The 19,821-nt window shown below is 51.6% G+C and overlaps 7 protein-coding genes across 10 annotated transcripts; 4 read left to right on the top strand and 3 right to left on the bottom strand.

Annotated features, from left to right (window-relative positions):
• Window positions 1-35: 35 nt before the first annotated feature.
• AAFC00_006778 (40S ribosomal protein uS11) lies at window positions 36-842 on the bottom strand (the record flags this gene model as incomplete). Its single annotated transcript, XM_069346783.1, has 4 exons — window positions 36-187; window positions 244-404; window positions 622-694; window positions 773-842. 4 exons carry the CDS (start codon window positions 840-842, stop codon window positions 36-38), a joined length of 456 nt encoding a protein of 151 aa, XP_069199660.1.
• Window positions 843-1,168: 326 nt separating this feature from the next.
• Window positions 1,169-2,933, top strand: AAFC00_006777 (uncharacterized protein; the record flags this gene model as incomplete). Of its 2 annotated transcripts, none has more annotated exons than XM_069346781.1 (4): window positions 1,169-1,251; window positions 1,593-1,653; window positions 1,710-2,579; window positions 2,637-2,933. In XM_069346781.1, the coding sequence occupies 4 exons, from the start codon at window positions 1,169-1,171 to the stop codon at window positions 2,931-2,933; spliced, it is 1,311 nt and encodes a 436-aa protein (XP_069199658.1). The 2 variants fall into 2 exon arrangements, with proteins under 2 accessions (XP_069199658.1, XP_069199659.1); XM_069346782.1 differs by having other exon boundaries at window positions 1,707-2,579.
• Window positions 2,934-3,585: 652 nt separating this feature from the next.
• Window positions 3,586-5,051, top strand: AAFC00_006776 (uncharacterized protein; the record flags this gene model as incomplete). The annotated part of the gene is made up of 4 exons (XM_069346780.1): window positions 3,586-3,770; window positions 3,838-3,864; window positions 3,929-4,732; window positions 4,847-5,051. The coding sequence occupies 4 exons, from the start codon at window positions 3,586-3,588 to the stop codon at window positions 5,049-5,051; spliced, it is 1,221 nt and encodes a 406-aa protein (XP_069199657.1).
• A 589-nt stretch (window positions 5,052-5,640) lies between these two features.
• AAFC00_006775 (uncharacterized protein) lies at window positions 5,641-7,723 on the bottom strand (the record flags this gene model as incomplete). Of its 2 annotated transcripts, XM_069346779.1 has the most annotated exons (4): window positions 5,641-6,537; window positions 6,594-7,210; window positions 7,284-7,652; window position 7,723. In XM_069346779.1, coding segments are annotated over 4 exons (1,884 nt in total). The 2 variants fall into 2 exon arrangements, with proteins under 2 accessions (XP_069199655.1, XP_069199656.1); XM_069348484.1 differs by lacking the exon at window position 7,723 and having other exon boundaries at window positions 7,284-7,596.
• Window positions 7,724-9,031: 1,308 nt separating this feature from the next.
• On the top strand, window positions 9,032-10,154 carry AAFC00_006774 (uncharacterized protein; the record flags this gene model as incomplete). The annotated part of the gene is made up of 3 exons (XM_069346778.1): window positions 9,032-9,102; window positions 9,167-10,022; window positions 10,107-10,154. The coding sequence occupies 3 exons, from the start codon at window positions 9,032-9,034 to the stop codon at window positions 10,152-10,154; spliced, it is 975 nt and encodes a 324-aa protein (XP_069199654.1).
• A 219-nt stretch (window positions 10,155-10,373) lies between these two features.
• On the bottom strand, window positions 10,374-12,733 carry AAFC00_006773 (uncharacterized protein; the record flags this gene model as incomplete). 2 transcript variants are annotated; one of them, XM_069346776.1, is made up of 4 exons in its annotated part: window positions 10,374-12,026; window positions 12,077-12,377; window positions 12,429-12,585; window positions 12,649-12,733. In XM_069346776.1, the coding sequence occupies 4 exons, from the start codon at window positions 12,731-12,733 to the stop codon at window positions 10,374-10,376; spliced, it is 2,196 nt and encodes a 731-aa protein (XP_069199652.1). The 2 variants fall into 2 exon arrangements, with proteins under 2 accessions (XP_069199652.1, XP_069199653.1); XM_069347844.1 differs by having other exon boundaries at window positions 12,649-12,691.
• A 3,056-nt stretch (window positions 12,734-15,789) lies between these two features.
• AAFC00_006772 (uncharacterized protein) lies at window positions 15,790-19,443 on the top strand (the record flags this gene model as incomplete). The annotated part of the gene is made up of 3 exons (XM_069346775.1): window positions 15,790-17,856; window positions 17,908-19,290; window positions 19,348-19,443. The coding sequence occupies 3 exons, from the start codon at window positions 15,790-15,792 to the stop codon at window positions 19,441-19,443; spliced, it is 3,546 nt and encodes a 1,181-aa protein (XP_069199651.1).
• Window positions 19,444-19,821: the final 378 nt, after the last annotated feature.

Here is a 19,821-nt window from a genome sequence, read left to right as displayed (position 1 = left end):
CCTCCACCACAGACTCTTGAGAAAGAGCCTGGCGTCTATAGACGACGACCACGGCGACCACCCTTTCTGCGGGTAGAGTCGGAGGGAGTGGGAGTCACGTCCTCGATACGTCCGATCTTCATGCCGGCACGGGCAAGAGCACGGAGAGCGGACTGAGCACCGGGACCGGGGGTCTTGGTGCCGTTACCTGTCATTCGTTATTAGGTTGTGTTTTGAACCAGGAAAACAAGGACTTGTACATACCACCAGTGGCTCTGATCTTGACGTGGAGAGCGGTGATACCGAGCTCCTTGCAGCGGGTGGCGACGTCCTGGGCAGCCAACATGGCGGCGTAGGGGGAGGACTCGTCACGGTCGGCCTTGACCTTCATACCACCGGTGACACGGGAGATGGTCTCACGGCCGCTGTATCCCACGTTAGTTCCAAGTTTCGTTATAGGTCTTATGCCAATTGGTCCGCGGTCTCTTCGACCCTTGATCGATAGCTGCCCGCTTGTCACGCAGGATTATTTCCTCGTCGACCCCACAGTCTTGATCAAATTCTTTCCTGGATCCATAGGGCGCGCATCGAGAGACCAAAAGACCACAGGCAACCGGCGTTGAATATTGACGGAGAACTCACGAGAGATCGGTAACGTGGACGAAGGTATCGTTGAAGGAGGCGAAGATGCGAGCAACACCGAAAACGAGCTCGCCTGCGCGCAATCTGTCAGTCCACTTGTCCAACGCCACAGAGAGTCGAGACGGCAAAGATAGTCGTGGATATCACATACCCTCACGGGTCTGAGGACCGAGCTGGACGTTCTCCTGCGCAGCGCGCGTAACCTTTGCCTTGGGAGCCATTTTTGATTAGTATTCACTGGTTGTTGGCGAAATGTGCACTGTTCGACGACCAAACCAAAGTTCAACTTTTCGCGCTGCTTCGCTGGAAGAAATGGAGAGTGGGAGAGACGAATCCGCCAAGCCCGGTGTTTCGCCGGCACCGCCCATACATAAACTTTCTCACGCGCTTCGACTTCACCTAGATTTTCTCCAATCATCTTCTGCGTCCAAGTAACACACGATCATAATCGGCTTCATATTGTACGTCGATTGCTTCTTGTTTACTGGATTGTCTACCTTAGCGTTGTAGAGCTCTAGCTTGCTGCGAGGCAGCATAACTCGCAAACATGGGTGACGAAGTCATTGGCCTGATCGGTATGGGCGATATGGGGATGATGTATGCGCGCCTACTGAGCGAGGCCGGATGGAGGTATGCATCAACGTCTGCCGATCGCAGCTGCAAACACTGAAATGGTACGTTCGAACTCCCCCTTTCCACCACTATCTCTACACCTCTCTGCAATGATGACTTGAGTGCATTTGGCTCGAGTATGGCAGTGGGGCACCTCTTCACTGTTTCAGTTGGAGAGACCCTGTTGTCGTCGATGATGTAAAATCTCAGCTACCTTAATTTTTTTTGTCTGAAAAGCTTTTCTCCCATACCACTATACAATTCAACGAACAGATCAATGCAAACCTTTGAGCTAACGTTGGATGCAGAATTTTACTACCACCGCAATGATCACGGCCACTAATAGACCTTGCCCACAGGGTTCACGCTTGCGATGTCCCAGATAAGTACGATTCGCTACGGCAATCATTTAATGACAATGTATGAATCATGTCTGTATATAGTTCCTTTAGATAGTCTTGCTGAGGCTTCAGCAGAATAATGTTACGATATTCAAAAATGGCCACTTCGTGTCGAGAAGCAGTGATTATATCATCTACAGTGTCGAAGCCCGAAACATCGATGCGGTTGTCTCTGCTTACGGCCCTTCAACAAAGCTAGGGGCTATCGTTGGAGGCCAAACCTCGTGCAAGGCTCCCGAGATGGCAGCCTTCGAGAAGCACTTGCCTGCAGATGTTGAGATCGTGTCGTGTCACTCGCTGCATGGCCCTGGAGTGAGCCCCAAGGGGCAGCCCTTGGTCCTGATCCAGCATCGGGCATCAGATAAAAGCTTTGCTCTTGTAGAAAGGATGCTGTCCTGCTTTGGCTCGAAGCATGTCAAGCTCACTGCAGAGTTACATGACCGTATCACAGCTGACACGCAAGCCGTCACACATGCAGCCTTCCTCAGCATGGGTACTGCTTGGGCAGCTAACAACCAGTTCCCCTGGGAGATTCCACGCTATGTCGGCGGCATTGAGAATGTCAAGATCAACATTACACTGCGCATCTATGCCAACAAGTGGCATGTCTATGCTGGTTTGGCAATCCTGAACCCTGCAGCACAAAGGCAGATCAAACAGTACGCCAAGTCAGTGACGGAGCTGTTCAAGCTGATGCTCGGTGGACATAAAGAAGAGCTCAGACAGCGTATCGAGACAGCAAGACAAGCAGTGTTTGGTCAAATGGAAACAAAGGGCTCGGACGAACATGAGCTGTTACTCGAAGATGAATTACTCAACCGATTCAGCTTGGGCGAGAAGCCTGCAGAAAGAGTCAAGAATAACCATCTTAGTCTGCTGGCCATGGTGGACTGCTGGTGGCAGCTTGGTATAGTGCCGTATGATCACATGATATGCTCGACACCAGTAAGTGAATTCGCAGACATACTGCCTCATTGTTTCTGACCAGACTACCTAATGCAGCTATTCCGTCTATGGCTGGGTATAACCGAATACCTTTTCAGGAACCAGGAACTTCTGGAGGAGGTCGTCGAGACTGCAATCGAAGACACATCTTTCCGAGCAGACGATCTCGAGTTTACCTTTGCGGCACGGGACTGGAGTGAGCGTGTGAACCTGGGCAACATGGATGGCTACCGGGAGAAGTTCGAGGGGATCCAAGCATACTTTGCACCTCGCTTCCCAGAGGCTACGCGCGTGGGCAACGAGATGATTAAGACCATCGAAGAGAACCTCAAATCGAGGAAAGGCGGCGCATGATGACTCGGGCGCGGAGTACTATACAAGTCCCATATATTGTTCCGAAGCCCGACTGTGGTGGATCGTGCAGGGTCAGCCGCTCCGGCCGTCTTCTTTGTGTTCGGTCGGCTTGTGATCTCGCAGCTCTTATCTCTGTACTTGCCAACAATGGATAATAATGTGATCGAGTCGGCGCGTGGATATTCTTGGAGTCTCTTTTCCCACGACATAAACTAGGAGTCATGTATCTATGCTGCCTAATACCAAGTCACTACACCCCAGCCACTGTAGTCCAGTCGTAAGCTTACATTGCCCTCTTGCATGGTAGGATGGCATTCTCATGTGCCAAGCACACGGAGATAAGTGTCGAAGGGTCATATGAGTCCTGCATCCTCCCACCACTGACGGACTAGATGATTAAGTTTCACTTTTTTTTTGTTCCAGAGGGCGCAGAGGAGAGAGCGTTGTACAGGTCACTCAACGGAGTCGGGCGAATAGAGTGCCGGAGGGGAACGAAACACTTTCCTTGTATTAATAGTAGTCTTCTTTCTTGTGTCAGTCGATCTCAATGCGTCCTTTCTATTTGCGACTCTCGCGCAGCGGCCAATTCTCTTTCCCCAGCGTTCACTCTCAGATCGCGCTGCAGAGATCTACGTTTTCTACCACTTCCAGGATGTCTTCGGCATCCACCTCTGCAGCTTTGTATGCTATTGTCACTGCTCCCAAGTCTGGGTCGAAGGCCAGACCCAATGATGCGAAAGAGCTCCGCCATCACAACAAGAATGGAAAGGGATTTCTGAATCCCTGGGACTCGTATGTCGAGAGAAGTGTTTTGGAGATGGGGAGGATGATGTCAGGGTAAATAATGGGAAACATACCTAGGTATCCAGACCCAATGAGGATCACGCTGATGATAAGAAAATAGGCGATATATGGCGGGCAAGATGAAATCGTACGGCTCTCTCCTTCGAGCAACGCTGACAGCCAGATGACAACCTGACTAAACTTGCCCACAGCCCCAATACAACTCCTCCGACTGTGACTGTCCGGAAACCCGACCTCCTGCCCACTCGCGAAACCCCAGAGCTGCGTGCGACATGGCTGGGTCACGCCTGCTACTACGTCGAGTTTCCCGGTGGACTCCGAGTCCTCTTTGATCCGGTCTTCGACGAGAGATGTTCGCCCTTCACCTTCATTGGTCCGAAGAGATACACGGATGCGCCTTGTCAAGTCGAGAACCTTCCTTTCATCGACGCAGTCGTCATTTCACACAACCATTACGACCATCTCTCCCACCCAACCATCACCAAGATCCAGAAGAAATTCCCCAACGTGCACTTTTTCGCGCCGCTAGGAAACAAGGCATGGTTTACCGATTGCGGACTGCACAACATGACGGAGCTAGACTGGTGGGAGACGCGAACATTCACGCTGTCCGCCGACGAGACCAAGAGCAGCGAGATGACGACGCACGAAGACAAAGAAGGCACGATCAAGACGAGCAGCATGCAACAAGACATCGAAGCCTCGATCAGCTGCCTCCCAGCACAACACACGAGCGCGCGCACGCCCTTCGACAAAGCCCAGACGCTATGGGGCTCGTGGAGCGTCGAGAGCGGCGGCAAGAAGGTCTGGTTCGGCGGCGACACAGGCTACCGCGCCGTGCCCGACCTGCCGGACGACGAGTTCGACTACGACGACAAATACAGCCATCTGCCCGTGTGCCCGGCGTTTTCTGAGATCGGCGAGCTTAGAGGTCCCTTTGATCTCGGCCTCATCCCCATCGGAGCTTATGATCCGCGCTTCATCATGTCGCCCATGTGAGTTGCTTTTTTCCCTTCTCCTGCCCTGTTCATTGCTCCAACATCCAACCACAAAACAAACTCCCCTTGAGAAGGAGAAAGTAGCTAACCAAAATGACCGGGAAAAAAAAGGCACGCGAACCCCTACGACAGCGTCAACATCTTCGTCGACACGAAATGCGCGCGCGCAATGGGCATCCACTGGGGCACATGGGTGCTGACGGAAGAAGACGTCCTGGAGCCCAGGACCTTGCTGAAAAAGGCTCTGGCTTGGAAAGGATTGCCCGAGGAAGGTGTGTTTGACACTTGTGACATTGGCGAGAGCAGAGAGTTTTAGATTTTTTTCTTGCTCTTTCATGTACTGTATATGGATATGTATATTTGGACTTTTCTCGGGACTGGCATTTGTTTAGGATGGAGGGGAGAGAAGGAGAGTGTATTATTATTATTGTTACCATCACTGTTACGGTCCATCATCGACAGACACCCTGTTCACGGCGTGTGTGATACAGGTCCTTGTTTCCCGAGTAGTTTATCTAGATCGATCAATTCGAGGGCTCGACTCTCACCGTCCAAACAATTACCGGATTGCGATGACAATTGAATAAACAGATTTCTTTCGTTTTCAAAGAGTTTTATTTCCCTTTTGTGCTTTTTCCATAAAATACCCTATCCTAGTACTACCCTACTATCATCCCCTTTCCACCTACATATGCAGTTGATCCGATGCCAGGTCTGATGTCTCGTCATATGCTGCAACGCCTTCTGGATCTTCTGTCGTGACTAGTGAAAAACAAAAACCATGGTCGCATTGCCCACCCCCGTTTGTAGCTCATAAATAAAAGTATATGAATAGTGGCGCTACTTTCTCGTCTCGAAAGAACCGGATGAGGGGTGTTTGCATACACATCTCATCCACCCAGACTCTAAGCAGTACCATTGACACCGTTGGTCTTGGGCGCCTCTGCCTCTGTTGATGGTGCCGCCGCAGCCTCCTCGGCGGGCGAGGTCAAGATACTGAACTGACTGCCGGCGGTGGCATAGTTGAGCTTCTTGCCTCTGGTGGCAGTGTTGTCAATGTGAGTGGCCACCTCGACGTCGTCGGTGGTTCCAAGACCGGTCTGGTAGTTGGTGGAGAATCCCCAGGAATAGGCACGTCCGTCATCGGTGATGGCGATGGAGTGATCACTTGCGGCAGTGGCGAATGCGACCTTGCCGTCAATGGCAGTGACTTTGGTGGGAACGGCAAGAATGCGAGGAGAACCACGCTGGTCCTTGATGGTGGCGTCGTCAGGTAGATCGGAGATCTTGATACCCATCTGGTGACCATCGATGCGGCCCCAGACCAAACAGTCGCCATTATCAGTGACAGCAATGGAGTGGTGGCCACCGCCCTGAATGCATGTAATGGTCTTCTCGGAAAGGCTAGTCACAACCTCGGGTCTGAGGACAACAGCATCGTCTTCGCCAGCGTTGTCGGCAATGCCAGTCTCGCCGTAGTTGTTGAGACCCCATGTCCAAACACGGTTCTTGTTGTCGATGGCGAACGAGTGGTAATCTCCGCATGCAATGTACTTGATGGCCTTCTTGGGAAGACCGAACTCACGAGGCACTAGACCCTGGGTCTTTGTGCGCTCAACGACACGGCGGCCGAGCTGGTTCTGCTGACCAGAGCCCCACGCGAACACGGCACCATTCGAGTCGAGAGCCAGAGTGTGGTTGGCGCCGCAAGCAATGCTGGTGACCTTTTTCAGACCGGGGATGAGCATGGGCTCGCGTTGGACGAGGACGTCTTGGGTGAAGCCGAAGATACCTTCGTTACTCTGAGGCGAATGTGTTAGTGATCTATGACAAGCAGTTGATAGCGACAAAGACTTACTCTGAAAGTGCCCCAGCCCCAAACTTGACCGTCATCAGTAAGGGCGAATGAGGTGGAGTCACCGGCGGCGACTTGCACAAACACAGTGTCTTCGGGGAACCTGTCTGAGGGAATGGCGGTGGGAGTGCTCTCCTTGGGATTGAGGCCGGCATCACTGTCGTCATCCGAGTCGGAATCTTCGGCAGCGTCCATATCTCTCAAACCACCTTCCCAGGCGGTGTCTCTGCCCAGAGCGCCCTGGTCGTTGACTCCCCAACTCAGGATCTTGTTGTCTTTGGTCAGAGCGACGACGTGCATGCCACCGGCGGCGATCTGGACAACACTGACACTGTCGGCATTGAGGTTTGCGTTCAGACGGGGTCTCTTCACGTCAATGGCATTCTTGGCCGTGCCGAGACCCAGTTCGCCAGATGATCCCTCTCCGAAGACGTAAACGTTCAGCGGCTGCTTGGGCACTGTGTTGATGACGGGGCCCTTTGGAACGACCTTTGCCTTCTTGGCGGGAGCCACTTCGGGCTCTTCGGTGGCCTTTCGCTTTCTAGAAACGACAGGCTTCTTCTCGGGTTCTTCAGAAGCCTCCTTCTTGGCCGGCCGTCCAGCCTTTTTCTTGGGTGCGTCTGGAGGAGAGCTTTGTTAGTAGGTGAATTGCAAGGCGGAGGAAGCGCAAGGGGCAGAAAGTGTCGAACACACCTTTCGTGGCAGCAGCGGCCTTTTTGGTAGTAGTAGTAGTAGTAGTAGTAGTAGTGCCGTTGGTGACCTTGGTGGCTGTCTTAGCAGCAGTCTTTGTCGTGGTCTTAGTAGCTGTCTCAGTAGCCTTGGGTCTACCGCGAGCCTTTGCAGGAGCCTTTGCGGCAGCCTTCGCGGTCGACTTTGCAGTAGTGGCAGCAGGCTTGGTGGTCGGCTTCGCGACCTTTGCTTTGGTGTTTGCTTCAGGTTTCGTATCGGCGGCCTGGCGCGCTGAGACACGCGTTGGTGCTGCGCCAGCAGACTTCTTGGGAGGCATTTCTGCTGCCGACTCTTGCTCCTTGGGAGTCTTCTTAATGTATTTGACGCCGGCCACTGTTGCAAGAAGAAAAGTCAGTCGGCGCGTTGTGAGAAGGGAACAAAGAGAAAGTGGCTGCTTGCGGACTTTGAGGAATGCGCGTGTTAGCACAATCAGACAATTGCTTGCAAATGTACAGCAGATATGACAGAATCAGTGGACCTGATGAATATTGTGATGATTGAAGTATCTGAATTGAAAGACGGCGATTCAGGAAAACACGTGTGATAGAGTGGTTGATGGAGTGAGGATGCAGGAATGCTGCGGAATGGAAGATTGATGGTGATGAAATCCACAGTGTATTTGATAGAGTTATAGGTTTACAGTTACAGTTACGCGCAGTGAGTGGGAGGCTGGACAGGCGTTGCGTGGGTAGCGTAGCCTCGTAGCATTCAAGTAGCGTACCGCAACCTCCACCTTGCAATAATCACAATCAATCATATTATCATCGTTATTCTTCCGTCCTGTGCTCTTGTTCTAAAAGCTTGGGCCGGTCATAGCTGTGTGATGCCTTGGCACCGATCATACCATCTAATTATCTGTCCATTACTAAGGTGAATGGCTATTCATCATACATCATTGACGTATTATTGCTGCTGTATTGTACAACCGGTATGATCCTCTGTCGCCTCTGCTGTGATCGATCAGGTAACCATTGACTATTCTTTGTCGCCCGTCGCCTTGTCTTCCGCGGAACTCCAAATCGATAGCTTTGTCTATTGGCTTGCTATTCTCCGTATTGAGTCAGAGAACTAATTGGCTTTTTGGAGATGCCGTGCTAGGCACTTGCACTTGCACTTGCACTTGCTCACCTGAACCGTAGCCTCGCTCACGCCTACGAAAGACGCGACTGTGACCCTTTCCGTGCTACCTGGCATACTGAAGGATCCACATCCTGTTCATCAGGATCACATATATCCTCCTACTATACTCTTTGTCATCTACGCACGCATGCTCGACGTCGCAGCTGTCGCGTAGTGCTCAGTCAGGTAGTGCCTGCCAGTGAGAACATAGGAGGAGCATTTCTCTCATTGCTTGCGTCTTCTGTAAGCAAAACATCTGCTGCCAAATAATTACAACATCGTAGGTTGCAAACTGCGAATATGCTATCAAGTAAGTCCCGTCTTCATGCACTCGCTGATCTTTCGTCTTTCCGCTTTCCACTTTCTCTGCATGAATTCGTCTCCAGCTTTTCTCGAAGAATGGTACAATATCGAGGTACTTCCCTCTGCACAGTACTGTAGCACTTCCCGTCTGCGATACTCCAACTTACCCCGCACAACAAGTGAGCCTCCGGTATAGTAGACACCGAGTTCACGTTGTAGTATGAGACGAACGGTGACCTTTCCTCGATGGAATCGTCCTGTTCGCAATCCAAGATAAGTACAGCGTCAAGATGAGTGCCATACCTAGTTTCGATCAATTGCCAATCGACAAAGATGGGCCATTCCTGAATGCATGGGGCCTGTAAGTATTCAATACCAAAACCTCTTCAGATACAAACACTAGAACCAATCTTCCTTCCGACCAGATATGGCAGATCCGACCAGCTGGGCTTCCTGAACCGTCTCACAGATCAAGTGGTCAAGGAAGCCGCCACCGAAATCAAGACGGGCACAAGAGTATCCATGAACTGGCCCCTCGACACACCTCACGCCCTGCCATTCTTCGGCCGTCAAGCCTTCCACCAGCACATGTACGCCAAATCACCGCGATGCGTCAACGACGACGTCTGGACATTCAACTCGCAATCCAGCAGCCAATGGGACGGCCTGCGCCACTTTGCCTACCAGAAGGAACAGAAATTCTACAACGGCGTCACCATGGCCGACATCCACAATACCGACAACGAGCAGCAAAACCCCCACGTAAACGGCATAGGCGCCTGGAGCGAAAAGGGCATCGTAGGCCGGGGCATCCTAATCGACTACGAGTCCTGGCACCAGACACAAACCCCACCCCGAACCCACGACGCCTTCTCCGCAGGCTCCATCTCCCTCGCCGACCTCAAAGCCGTCCTAGCGCACCAAAACACAACCCCTAAATTCGGCGACATCCTGCTCATCAGATCAGGCTACATGGCGCAATACGCGTCCAAGACCCACGACGACCTCGCGCGCCTGACCTCTGTCAACCCGCCTTCTTTCTTCGGCGTCGAGCAGAGCGAGGACGTGCTGCGTTGGATCTGGGAGACTTTTTCCGCCGTCGCTGCTGATCACCCGAGTTTCGAGTGCTGGCCTTCGCAGCGCAAGGAGTTCTTGCTGCATGAGGTTTTGTTGTCGGGCTGGGGATGCCCGATTGGTGAGTTATTTGATCTCGAGAGGTTGGCGCTGCAGTGTAAGGAGGCCGGCAGGTATAGTTTCTTCGTTTCTAGTGAGCCGTGTAATGTAAGTTCACAAACCTTCTCTTGGATTCATCCTTGGGGGTAGTAGGATGTAAAGTGTGGATAGATGCTAACACTTTAGCCATAGGTTCGGGGCGGAGTAGCGAGTCCGCCTAATATTCTTGCCATATTCTAAGCTTAGGTCTGTTAAATGGATTCGTCGATCGGTATAGACATATGTGGATTTCATTGATAAATCTTTGGAATAATGTCGCTATTTCATACTAGGTAATACCAGGTACCTCACTACTCACTTCACCTTTCCAATACCGCCGGTCTTGGTGCACGTGAACATTTGTGCTTCATGAATAATTGTCGCTGCTCCCCTTTTCCCCATTCATGGAACTAACCATGCTCATTGGCTCTTCTTCGACTCCTCTGGCATCGAATTATCAATGATCCTGCCACCAACCTGAGCAGTCTCAGTCCAGTGTCTCTGGCGGGCCCAGAACCTGTCCTCGATCTTCGAGCTTCTGAGACTAGATTGTCTTGCTTCTTCCTCGAGGCTCTCACGGGTGACGCTAGCACCGAGGTCCGAAATCTTTGGAGGCTTGGCCTTCTCGGAAAGGGCCAGGCTGTCCTTGAAGTACTGCTGGCGTACGAGGAACATGTCTCTGCGCTCCTTTTGACGTCCCGGAGAGTCGATCTTGCTGATGCCGATCCGTACGGCCCAGCGCACCAGCATGTAGATGTGCTCGGAAAAAAAGACGGTCAGGAGAAGACCCCAGGCCTTGAGCTCGTGGGGCACGCCTCCTGGTCCGACGCCGTCGTTGCTGAACATGTAGACAATCGCTGCGGTAGTCAGGCTGCCCAACCATGCGAGGAAGGAGAGAGCATCCAACCATGGGCCAATCGTGTCTGCACGCCATGGGATCGGACGTTGCATCTCGATGCAGATTTTGACTGCGTCGGCACGGAGCTCGATCCAGTCATTCGCAAGGAAAGATACGGGGGTGAGAGGCCAGATTACGCTGAAGAGGGCGAGGTAACCAAATTGGATCACCATCTCTCTGAGATCTGAAGTCACGTCGTAGACATCCAACTCTGCTTCCTTGCGAACGCGCTGGAGGAATGCAGATTCTTCCGGCAGGTCGTTCTCAGATGGCGCTGGGGTGCTTCCGCCGTTCTTTGCGGCACGTTCGCTCTGCATCTGCTTGTACTTGCTGAACCCTTGACGCTTCAGGTAGGGCACGATGACTTCCATGGCGAGGCCGACGACCTGCGCTGTTACAGTGAAGTAGATGACTTGCTTTCGCAGACGATCTGGGTTGATCGCGAACCCAACCTTTGGCGCTGTCATCTGCTTCTCATTCTGGGCGAAGGGCCTGACCGTAAGACTGAAAATATCGAGATAAGGGACGATGATGCTGCCGAATGGAACGTAGACAAAAGCCGTAAGGAAGATAGGCAGATACGAAGTGATGAAGTTCAAGACGAAGATCTTCTGAGTCATGGCCGTCTGAAAAGCGGCATCGGTTTCGTAGTTCTCGAACCTCGTCAGCTGCTCAGCGAAAGAGGTGAAGATGCCAGTCAATACAGGTAGAATTGTCGTGAGCAGTACGGTCGGCAGGAAGACCAAGGCCCACTTCAGAGGTCCATTGTAGATCTCGGAAATGAAAATCTCGATACCAAAACATGTAGCGATCATGGTTCCGAGGACTGTAGCTGCTCCGATTGCGAAGGGGATCTGAAGAAGCTGGCGCTGCAAACGCTTGGTCGCTGGGAAGATCTGCATCTTCTCACCTGTGACAGGGTCTGTCGCTTCCTTCTCGTGCTCGAATTCTTTTCTCTTTGTTTGGATCTTGGAAACACCTCTGACTCCCCATCGGACGGCGAGATCGGTCTCTTGATGCTTCCAGTACTCGACAAAGACCACGGACCACAGAGTACTAATTATGCCATAAGTGGAAGAGAAGTTGCCGAGGAACAACCACGCAGCGGCTCCTATGGCAGCGGGGAAGACCAAGAAGGTGAAGTAGGATTGGGTAAAGGCGAAGTAAAAGGCGATCTGGTTCGAGTCAGCATCCAGTTCGACAAACGACACATTGGCTGCGTTACCTTCTCTCCAAGACGATCCCTGATCTCATCTAGATCTTGTGGACTCAGGAGGTATTTGGTGCTCCATCTCTTGATCCACTCCTTGTTGTAAGCGTGATCGTGCAAGGCGAAGATGGACTCGACGTTTTTCCATTTACCCTTCTTGGGAGTGATGCCCGCACCCCCTTCCTCCTCAGGGTTGGTGATGAGCTGGTAGATGACTCTCAGCCGCTCTGCCTCATGAAGAGGTTCCGCCTCAAGGGATTGACGCGTTTCTTGTTGCGGTGCTGCAGCGCGGATGCCGTGGATCCAGTCTCGGACCCTGAACCAGGGTTAGTCAACGTGGATTGAGGCCAGGACGCATTTAATCTACCTTGAGCGATAGACTTCACCAAAGACATGTTCTTCACTGGCAACTTTGACAAATACCAGAAGGGAGTGATTGTCCCCGTTGCGGACTTCAGTAGCAAGGCCTATCGATGCCAACTTCTCTACCAGATTGGCGAAGCTATCCTCTGCAGCTTTCTTTTCTGATCAATTGTCAGTCTCTCTTGCTTCATTGTGAAATTTTATCACCCCGAAGTAGTGCTCACCAGTCGTAGCGAACCTGAACACAATCACATAGTCTACTTCCATGTTTGTGTTGAGACCACTTCCTTTAGTGATTGGCGAAGTCATGGTGAATTCAAAACCTCTTGAAGAGGGTCACCGGTCTATCTCAATTACGTCCGCTAAACCAGGGGAAGCTCAGGTGAAGTTTAATATAATTATACGAAATGAGGAGAAGGTAGAGTTATACATATATGGAATACAATGCGTAGTGCAAGAAACCTGGAACACGGAAACCTGAAGCAGAGCTCCTGCCAAAACAAGGGACATGTCTACCATCTACGTAACCAAACGACGTCACTGACTTCTCCCTCGACAGCTCGTCTGTGGTCTCTACTGTCGGCCTTACTCTACCATCGCACTGCAGTAAAATACCTTGATGCTGTGCCCCTCCTTTGCGAGCTCACCGCCTGCCATTTGTGGACTATTGTGAACAATCACCCTCCAAGTTCTCTTAAATAAACACCACAACCACAATCTGGTAGTGTACATACAGGGTCGGTGCCAATTGTGACAGTCATGGGCATCTTTACTCCACCGAGCCCTTTTGAACCGCCATCTCTGCTATACTTGTTTTTCTCCTCACCCCCAAAGTATTTACTTCGGCTGATCTACAGAGCGACGCTCTTCCTCCGCTGCCGACCTACCGTCCGTCCAGGCCTCTCGGTGCGTGTGGTATGCATCTCAGACACCCACTGCAGTACTCCTCCATCTGTACCGGATGGCGATCTTCTGATTCATTCAGGCGACCTCACAAATGCCGGAACACCGGAAGAGCTACAAACACAGATTGACTGGTTGAATTCACTACCGCATGAACATATCATAGCTATTGCTGGCAATCATGATACCTATCTAGATCCTCGCTCGCGACTTACGCTAAGCCAGTCAGAATTGTCACATCGAGGTCTTCGATGGGGCAAAGTCCAGTATCTGCAGCACTCGGCGACCTTGCTCAACTTCCCAAAGCAAGGCAATCGCAAACTTCGTGTGTATGGAGCACCTCAGATTCCTGCATGCGGAGGTCCTGAGTTTGCCTTTCAGTATCCTAGAGGGCGTGACGCGTGGTCCAACACGGTGCCACATGATACTGATGTCTTAGTGACGCACACTCCACCGAAATATCACATGGATCTACCTGCAGCACTTGGCTGTGAATATCTATTGAAGGAGGCTTGGCGTGTGCAACCACGTCTCCATGTGTTTGGTCATGTGCATGCAGGGCGAGGAAAAGCAATAGCCTATTGGGACGATGCACAACGCTCGTTCGAGCATGCTTGTGCTCGGAAGGACGGCTTCCTCAGGAGCTCATTGAACCCAAAGCTTTGGTTGGACGTGGTAAAGGTGACTTGGTATGGCGTCTCTGACTTGATTTGGGAAAAGATATGGGGAGGAGAGGCGAGATCGACTTGGCTTGTCAATGCCAGCTTGATGTATATCAACACCGGTAGTTTAGAGAACCCGCCTCAAGTTGTAGACATATGATCAGATGAGGAACATAGATAGCGAACTTTGCTAATGCGACTAGGTGCGTAAGAGAAACAAGCGTTGCTACCCATCAGGTAAGACACGAATACGGAATCATGCTTGTGAAATCTGGCAGACCTGTGGCAATATGAAAGCAGACCCAGATCACACGAGCAGACTACGACGTGATGGTGTACCTTGATCGAGTACGAACGAGGAGCAACCCCCATTCTGCAAGTATGCCAAGTGGTATACGTGTGATAATTTCAAGGCCTATCCATGAGCACCACGGTATTGATAGACGTTCTATCAGGTCGATGTGTTGGCGTGCAAGCAATTGTGGCTTCACACAGGATACATCAACACAGAACGAATGTACAAATCTTTTTTGTCATGCGAGCTGGCCGAGCACACCAATAACATTCGTAATGAAACTCGTTGATGAAACGTGGGTGTATCACAATCACATCAGACAATCCACCATCTCAAGCTGCTTGATTACCTACCATACCTAGGCAGACCGTTGGTGGACTTGGCAACGCATTGAGTCAGTGCGATTGTGGAGAAGATCGGATATCAAGATCGCATGTTTATGATGAAATGGCATACCTGTACGCCATCACGGAGCCCCATGACTTACGAAGTTACGGTATGACAGCACGCAAATTGGTCTTCGTAGCGAAGACGGTGAGCTCAAAGCGCTATGTCGGTGGAGTAAGAGCCTCTGCGTAATTGCGCAGCAACTCGGTGGTCGGGTCGAAGTCGTTTATATCATAGCACCGTTTTCGAAGTGTTGTGTAGATCAAGGACACGCACTGGCTTGCTGAAGGTCTGGGCTCCAGGACATACCGCATAAAAAGATATATGTCTTCTCAGACTCTGTGACTGCGCATTTGTTCGTTGAATGATCACGCTGGTAAAGATATCAACGAACTGAGAGCAGGTAGTCCTATGACCAGGGTTAGGGCCGGATATCAATCTGCCTGCTTAAGTGTACAGTACATGTACCGTACTGTATCCGCATCCCGCGGCATACCTCGACAGGCGATAAAGGAAGGTTAGCACTTGCCTTACCTTACCTCTAATCACAAGTGCAATCACAAGTGCATTGGGCGTCCAGCTGATTAGGTACCTTACCTTACCTTAGGCCCGTCGCATTCCATGTACTTGATTTTACTGTGCCAGAAAATCGTCTGTGCGCTTTGGGCATACTGTGAACAAACCTGACGATAATTCGGGCTGGATTTTTGGGTTAGGAGTGGGTTGGTCTTGGGTTGGAAGTGAGTGTAACTCGGTGATCTGCTGAAGCTGCTAAGCTTGTTTCGAACGGGCGTCATAACGGTCTAACAATTCATACTCTCCTGATATACCCTACCACTGTAAGTCCGTCCGGCGTACATATCTTTCGAATCGGCTCCAGATCCTTCCCTGGCTAGTCGCGCAACTGGCCAGCCTACTATAATTCCCGTTTCTGCTCCTCCTTCCCAGAGTGACTGATTTTGCAATATATGTGTACTTGTATATGACGGATCAACAAGACTCATCACACGGCGACCTAGCGTGACTTGTTCTTCCAATTCGACCTGCCTTACTCTGCAGTTGATGACAAGATAAGCCATAGCACCGATAGCGCCGCAAGCGCGTATCGCCAGCGAGCCATGGCCGACAGCAATGGGAATCCCTCTGGACTTCCATCGCAAGAAGAGGCCGACTCTTCTTCCACCCGACCTGAGACCAAAGACTCTGCCCTTGACAGCACCACGACTTCGCCCGGTCTACTCGCCCCTCAGGCATCCTCGTCGGCAACCCGCGACGCCGCCAGCAAGCGCCCGAGACCAGGCCTGGGGCCCAATTACGGGAGCATTTCTACCAAACCTGCTTCTTCGTCTTCAACACCGCGCACTCCTAAGAAGCCATCGCTACCTCGGCGCACCTCATCTAACACGCCCTACAGAGGCCAGGAGTTCTCCGTCGACGACGCTCATGACGAAGTCGAGCAAGACCAGAAGCTTAACAAAGCTACCACCTCGACTTCCTCTGCACACATGCTCCGGCGGAAAGCCTCGACTCTGAGGCGACGTCCTGCCGCCCAGGCTCCCGCTCTGCCCCGAGTTGAGTCTGATGAGCGAGAGGACCATGAACCCCCTAGTGGATCGAAAGACAAGCCCAAGAACCCGCCGTCCGATGACACTGATGACACACTGCGTCCCGAGGATGAAGATGAGGAAGTCGCTCGACTCAACACCGCCACTGGAAACAACGGCGACGATGACGACCAGAACGACGACGACGACGACGATGATGATGATATCAATCAGGACAGCAACTCGGCCGAGGATGGCGACGATGCAGACCTTAGCGATGCAGAGAGCTTTACACTCAAGGACCGCCAAGAGGCAATCAACGAGACTCATCCCTTTGGTATCAGGATCTGGAAGCCTGCCTTGTACAAGAAAGACCGCTCCGTTCAGGCCAATGCTGAAGGAGATATCCATTCTACCCCTGGCGGGAACGTCAGCACTTGGTTGTCTCTCAGCAACATCCTCTGGTCACTGCTGTTCGGCTGGTGGTTAGCCTTGGCCTCCGCTCTCGGCGCTCTTGTATGCTTTCTGTTCATCTTTGCGCCCGGCTCTAGGGAGTATGGTGCCATCTTCTGGAACTTTGCAGGCTATATATTCTACCCATTCGGCAAATATGTCAAGCTCGAGCATGACGAGGCTTATCTCGACGAGGATCAGGCAGAGGGCCGCAGCATCAGCGAATATGAGCGATGGCAAACCGGCGACCTGGAAGAGGGTCGTCTTTTCTTTGGACCTACTTCTGTTTCTGAAACTACCCGCTCTCTGATAGGCCGCCGACGAGACAGCATTGAATCCGCAAACGAGACCGATAGCTTACTCGGTAGACCGAGTCGACGATCGAGCGACCAGAAGACGAGAACCAAGAACAGGCTATTCGGCCGTGGCCAGTGGACTGCTGGTCGAATAATCTTCTTCGTCTTCTTTTACGGCTTAGTTACGCCCCTCCTCTTCTTCGCTTCAGGTATTTGCTGGTTCCTCGTCTTCACTATCCCCATGGGCAGGGTCACGATTTTGTTGTTTCATCATCTTCGCCGCCATCCCCTTGCTCTCTCGTTTCACTCCGACGGGCATTACTCTAGAGACCCGAATGGTCCTTCGTCAAGTGTTCTACTGTGCACTTATCGCGCTGTTGGTAGCAAGTACTGGAAATATACTGTCGACGGCACCAACATCTTCCTTATCAACTTGCTCAGCATGGTGGCCTTTGCCATCTTCGACTTTTACGTTCTTAGAAATGCGCTAGAAATGCAGTCGCTCATCACTTCGTCCGGATTCATTTTCATCCTAGGGCTCTTCTCCATCATTCCGTTGGCATACTTCATCGGACAGGCCGTTGCATCCATCTCCGCCCAATCATCTATGGGCGTCGGCGCTACCATAAACGCCTTTTTCTCCACCATTGTCGAGGTCTTCTTGTACTGCGTTGCTCTCAACCAAGGCAAGGCGCAGCTAGTCGAGGGGAGTATCATCGGTAGTATTTTTGCCGGCATTCTTTTCTTGCCTGGACTTTCCATGTGCTTCGGCGCGATCAAGCGTAAGACTCAGCGGTTCAATGTTCGTTCAGCAGGCGTGACTTCCACTATGCTTTTGTTCGCCGTTATTGGCTCCTTCAGTCCGACCTTGTTCTACCAAATCTACGGAAGCGTGAGTACAGTCTGTCCAACTCCTCATGATAACAACTGACCAATTATACAGCATGAGCTCAATTGTCATCATTGTCGCTATGCTCACTCCGATAGCGCTGCTCTTGAACGTGACTGCAGGCGATGTTATTTCAATCAAGCACCAGCTCTTCATGATCGTTTCTTCAACGAAGCTGTCAGACCATACATCTGGTTTGCTGCAGTCATGCTTTTCTTCTCCTACGTCATCGGCCTGCTCTTCACCCTCCGCACGCACGCTGCTGTCATCTGGAACAATGAATTTGACGAAAAGAAGGTCGAGAAGATGGAGCAGGCTGCATTGCACGCAGCCATGCATCCCGAACACAGGCCTATCGCAGGCGTCGTCGACCCATACAGCACTATGACCAGGCAGAACACCAGTAATACGACAGGTAGTCTACCAAAAGAGAACATCCGCGATTCGCAACTTTACAAGCGCATTCTCGGACAGTCCTTGAGGCAAGCAGGTCTTCCACAGACACCGGCGGAGCCCTCGTCTCCAGTCAAAACTCACCACCCTGACTCCCCCATACAGCATGGAATACCTCATCTTGTCCCACCAAAGAACGACGACGACGAGGATGATCGGAGAAGTCAGCGAAGTCTTCACATACATGGACTTTCTGCGCAAGAGAATTCAGTACTTGTGAGACAAGTTGCTGAGATGGCTGCCACCGCTGCGGCCGTCGCGGCGCGTGATGCTGCAAGAATGCCGAGACGAACATCACAGAAGGCCGCCACCACTTCGGGTTCGGTTCGACACCATCATCACCCGCACCATACTGCGCAGCAACAGCAAGTATGCGCTACAGCAAGCGGACCAGCGCAGGCCGCGTATGTGCCAGTGTCCGGTGGTGCCGAAGAGCTTGTTGGCGAGGCTGCACATGCTTCTGGTGGGCACGATGCACCCAACTGGAGTCGAACGAAGAGTGCCGTGATCCTGCTTACAGCGACGATAGCATACGCTATTATTGCAGAGATTCTGGTCGATACCGTTGACTCTGTACTGGAGCATGTGGACATCGACGAGAAGTTCTTGGGCATAACACTCTTCGCGTTGGTCCCCAACACGACCGAGTTCTTGAATGCCATCTCATTCGCGATGAATGGCAATATTGCTCTGAGTATGGAGATCGGATCGGCGTATGCTCTGCAGGTGATGCTGCTTCAAGTGCCGGCGCTTGTGCTTTACTCTACTGTGCACAGCCGATACATTGATCTGACCGACATCGTGGATCATACATTTACGTTAATCTTCCCACAATGGGATATGGTGACAGTGATTCTAGGAGTGTTTCTAATGGGCTGGGTAGTCGGTGAGGGAAAGAGCAACTACTTCAAGGGCAGTATTCTGATCTTGGCATACTTGGTCATCATTATGGGCTTTTGGTTCTCTGGTTACGAGAGCGTGAACGTAAGTGAAACTTCTCTATGAACGACTTTCTGCACATGACTAACATTTGCTTAACAGCTTATGGATGTCGATCCACTCGACACACTCGCAATGAGTGCACAATCCATGACTTTCAAGACTGTCGGACAAGGACGTAGCGGCATGGCATATTAAATAATGGGACTGAGCGAGGCAAAGGAGTTTTGTTTTTGGATCTTTGTGCTTTTAATCTCGTATTAAATGAGCATGGCGCTGGAGGGATGTAAAAAGCTTACCTAACGTAACATCGAGTCTTGTTTCGTTTCGCCCTACGTTCTCGAAGGAACAACCGCTGGAGGCGTAAGTTACTACACTATCATGCGGTTGAGCAACATCAGTGATCGGGAGGTTATGAGGGTCCACCCACCCTTTACTTCGGCGATAGTCTTTCGCCCAGCTTAACTCCAGACTCGATGTATTCTCCGAGGTCCGATCTCTCAAGAATTTGTCTAGTGAACGCCCGATACAGACACGGTCAATCTACGTGATCGCGAATCAAGAACACTCAGCAGC

This window comes from Neodothiora populina, assembly GCF_041146345.1.
Source record: "Neodothiora populina strain CPC 39397 chromosome Unknown canker_contig_8, whole genome shotgun sequence".
In the NCBI taxonomy this organism is placed as follows: Eukaryota; Fungi; Ascomycota; class Dothideomycetes; order Dothideales; family Dothioraceae; genus Neodothiora; species Neodothiora populina.
The sequence above is the reverse complement of the archived record's forward strand: the minus strand, read 5'-3'. Positions and strand labels throughout refer to the sequence as shown.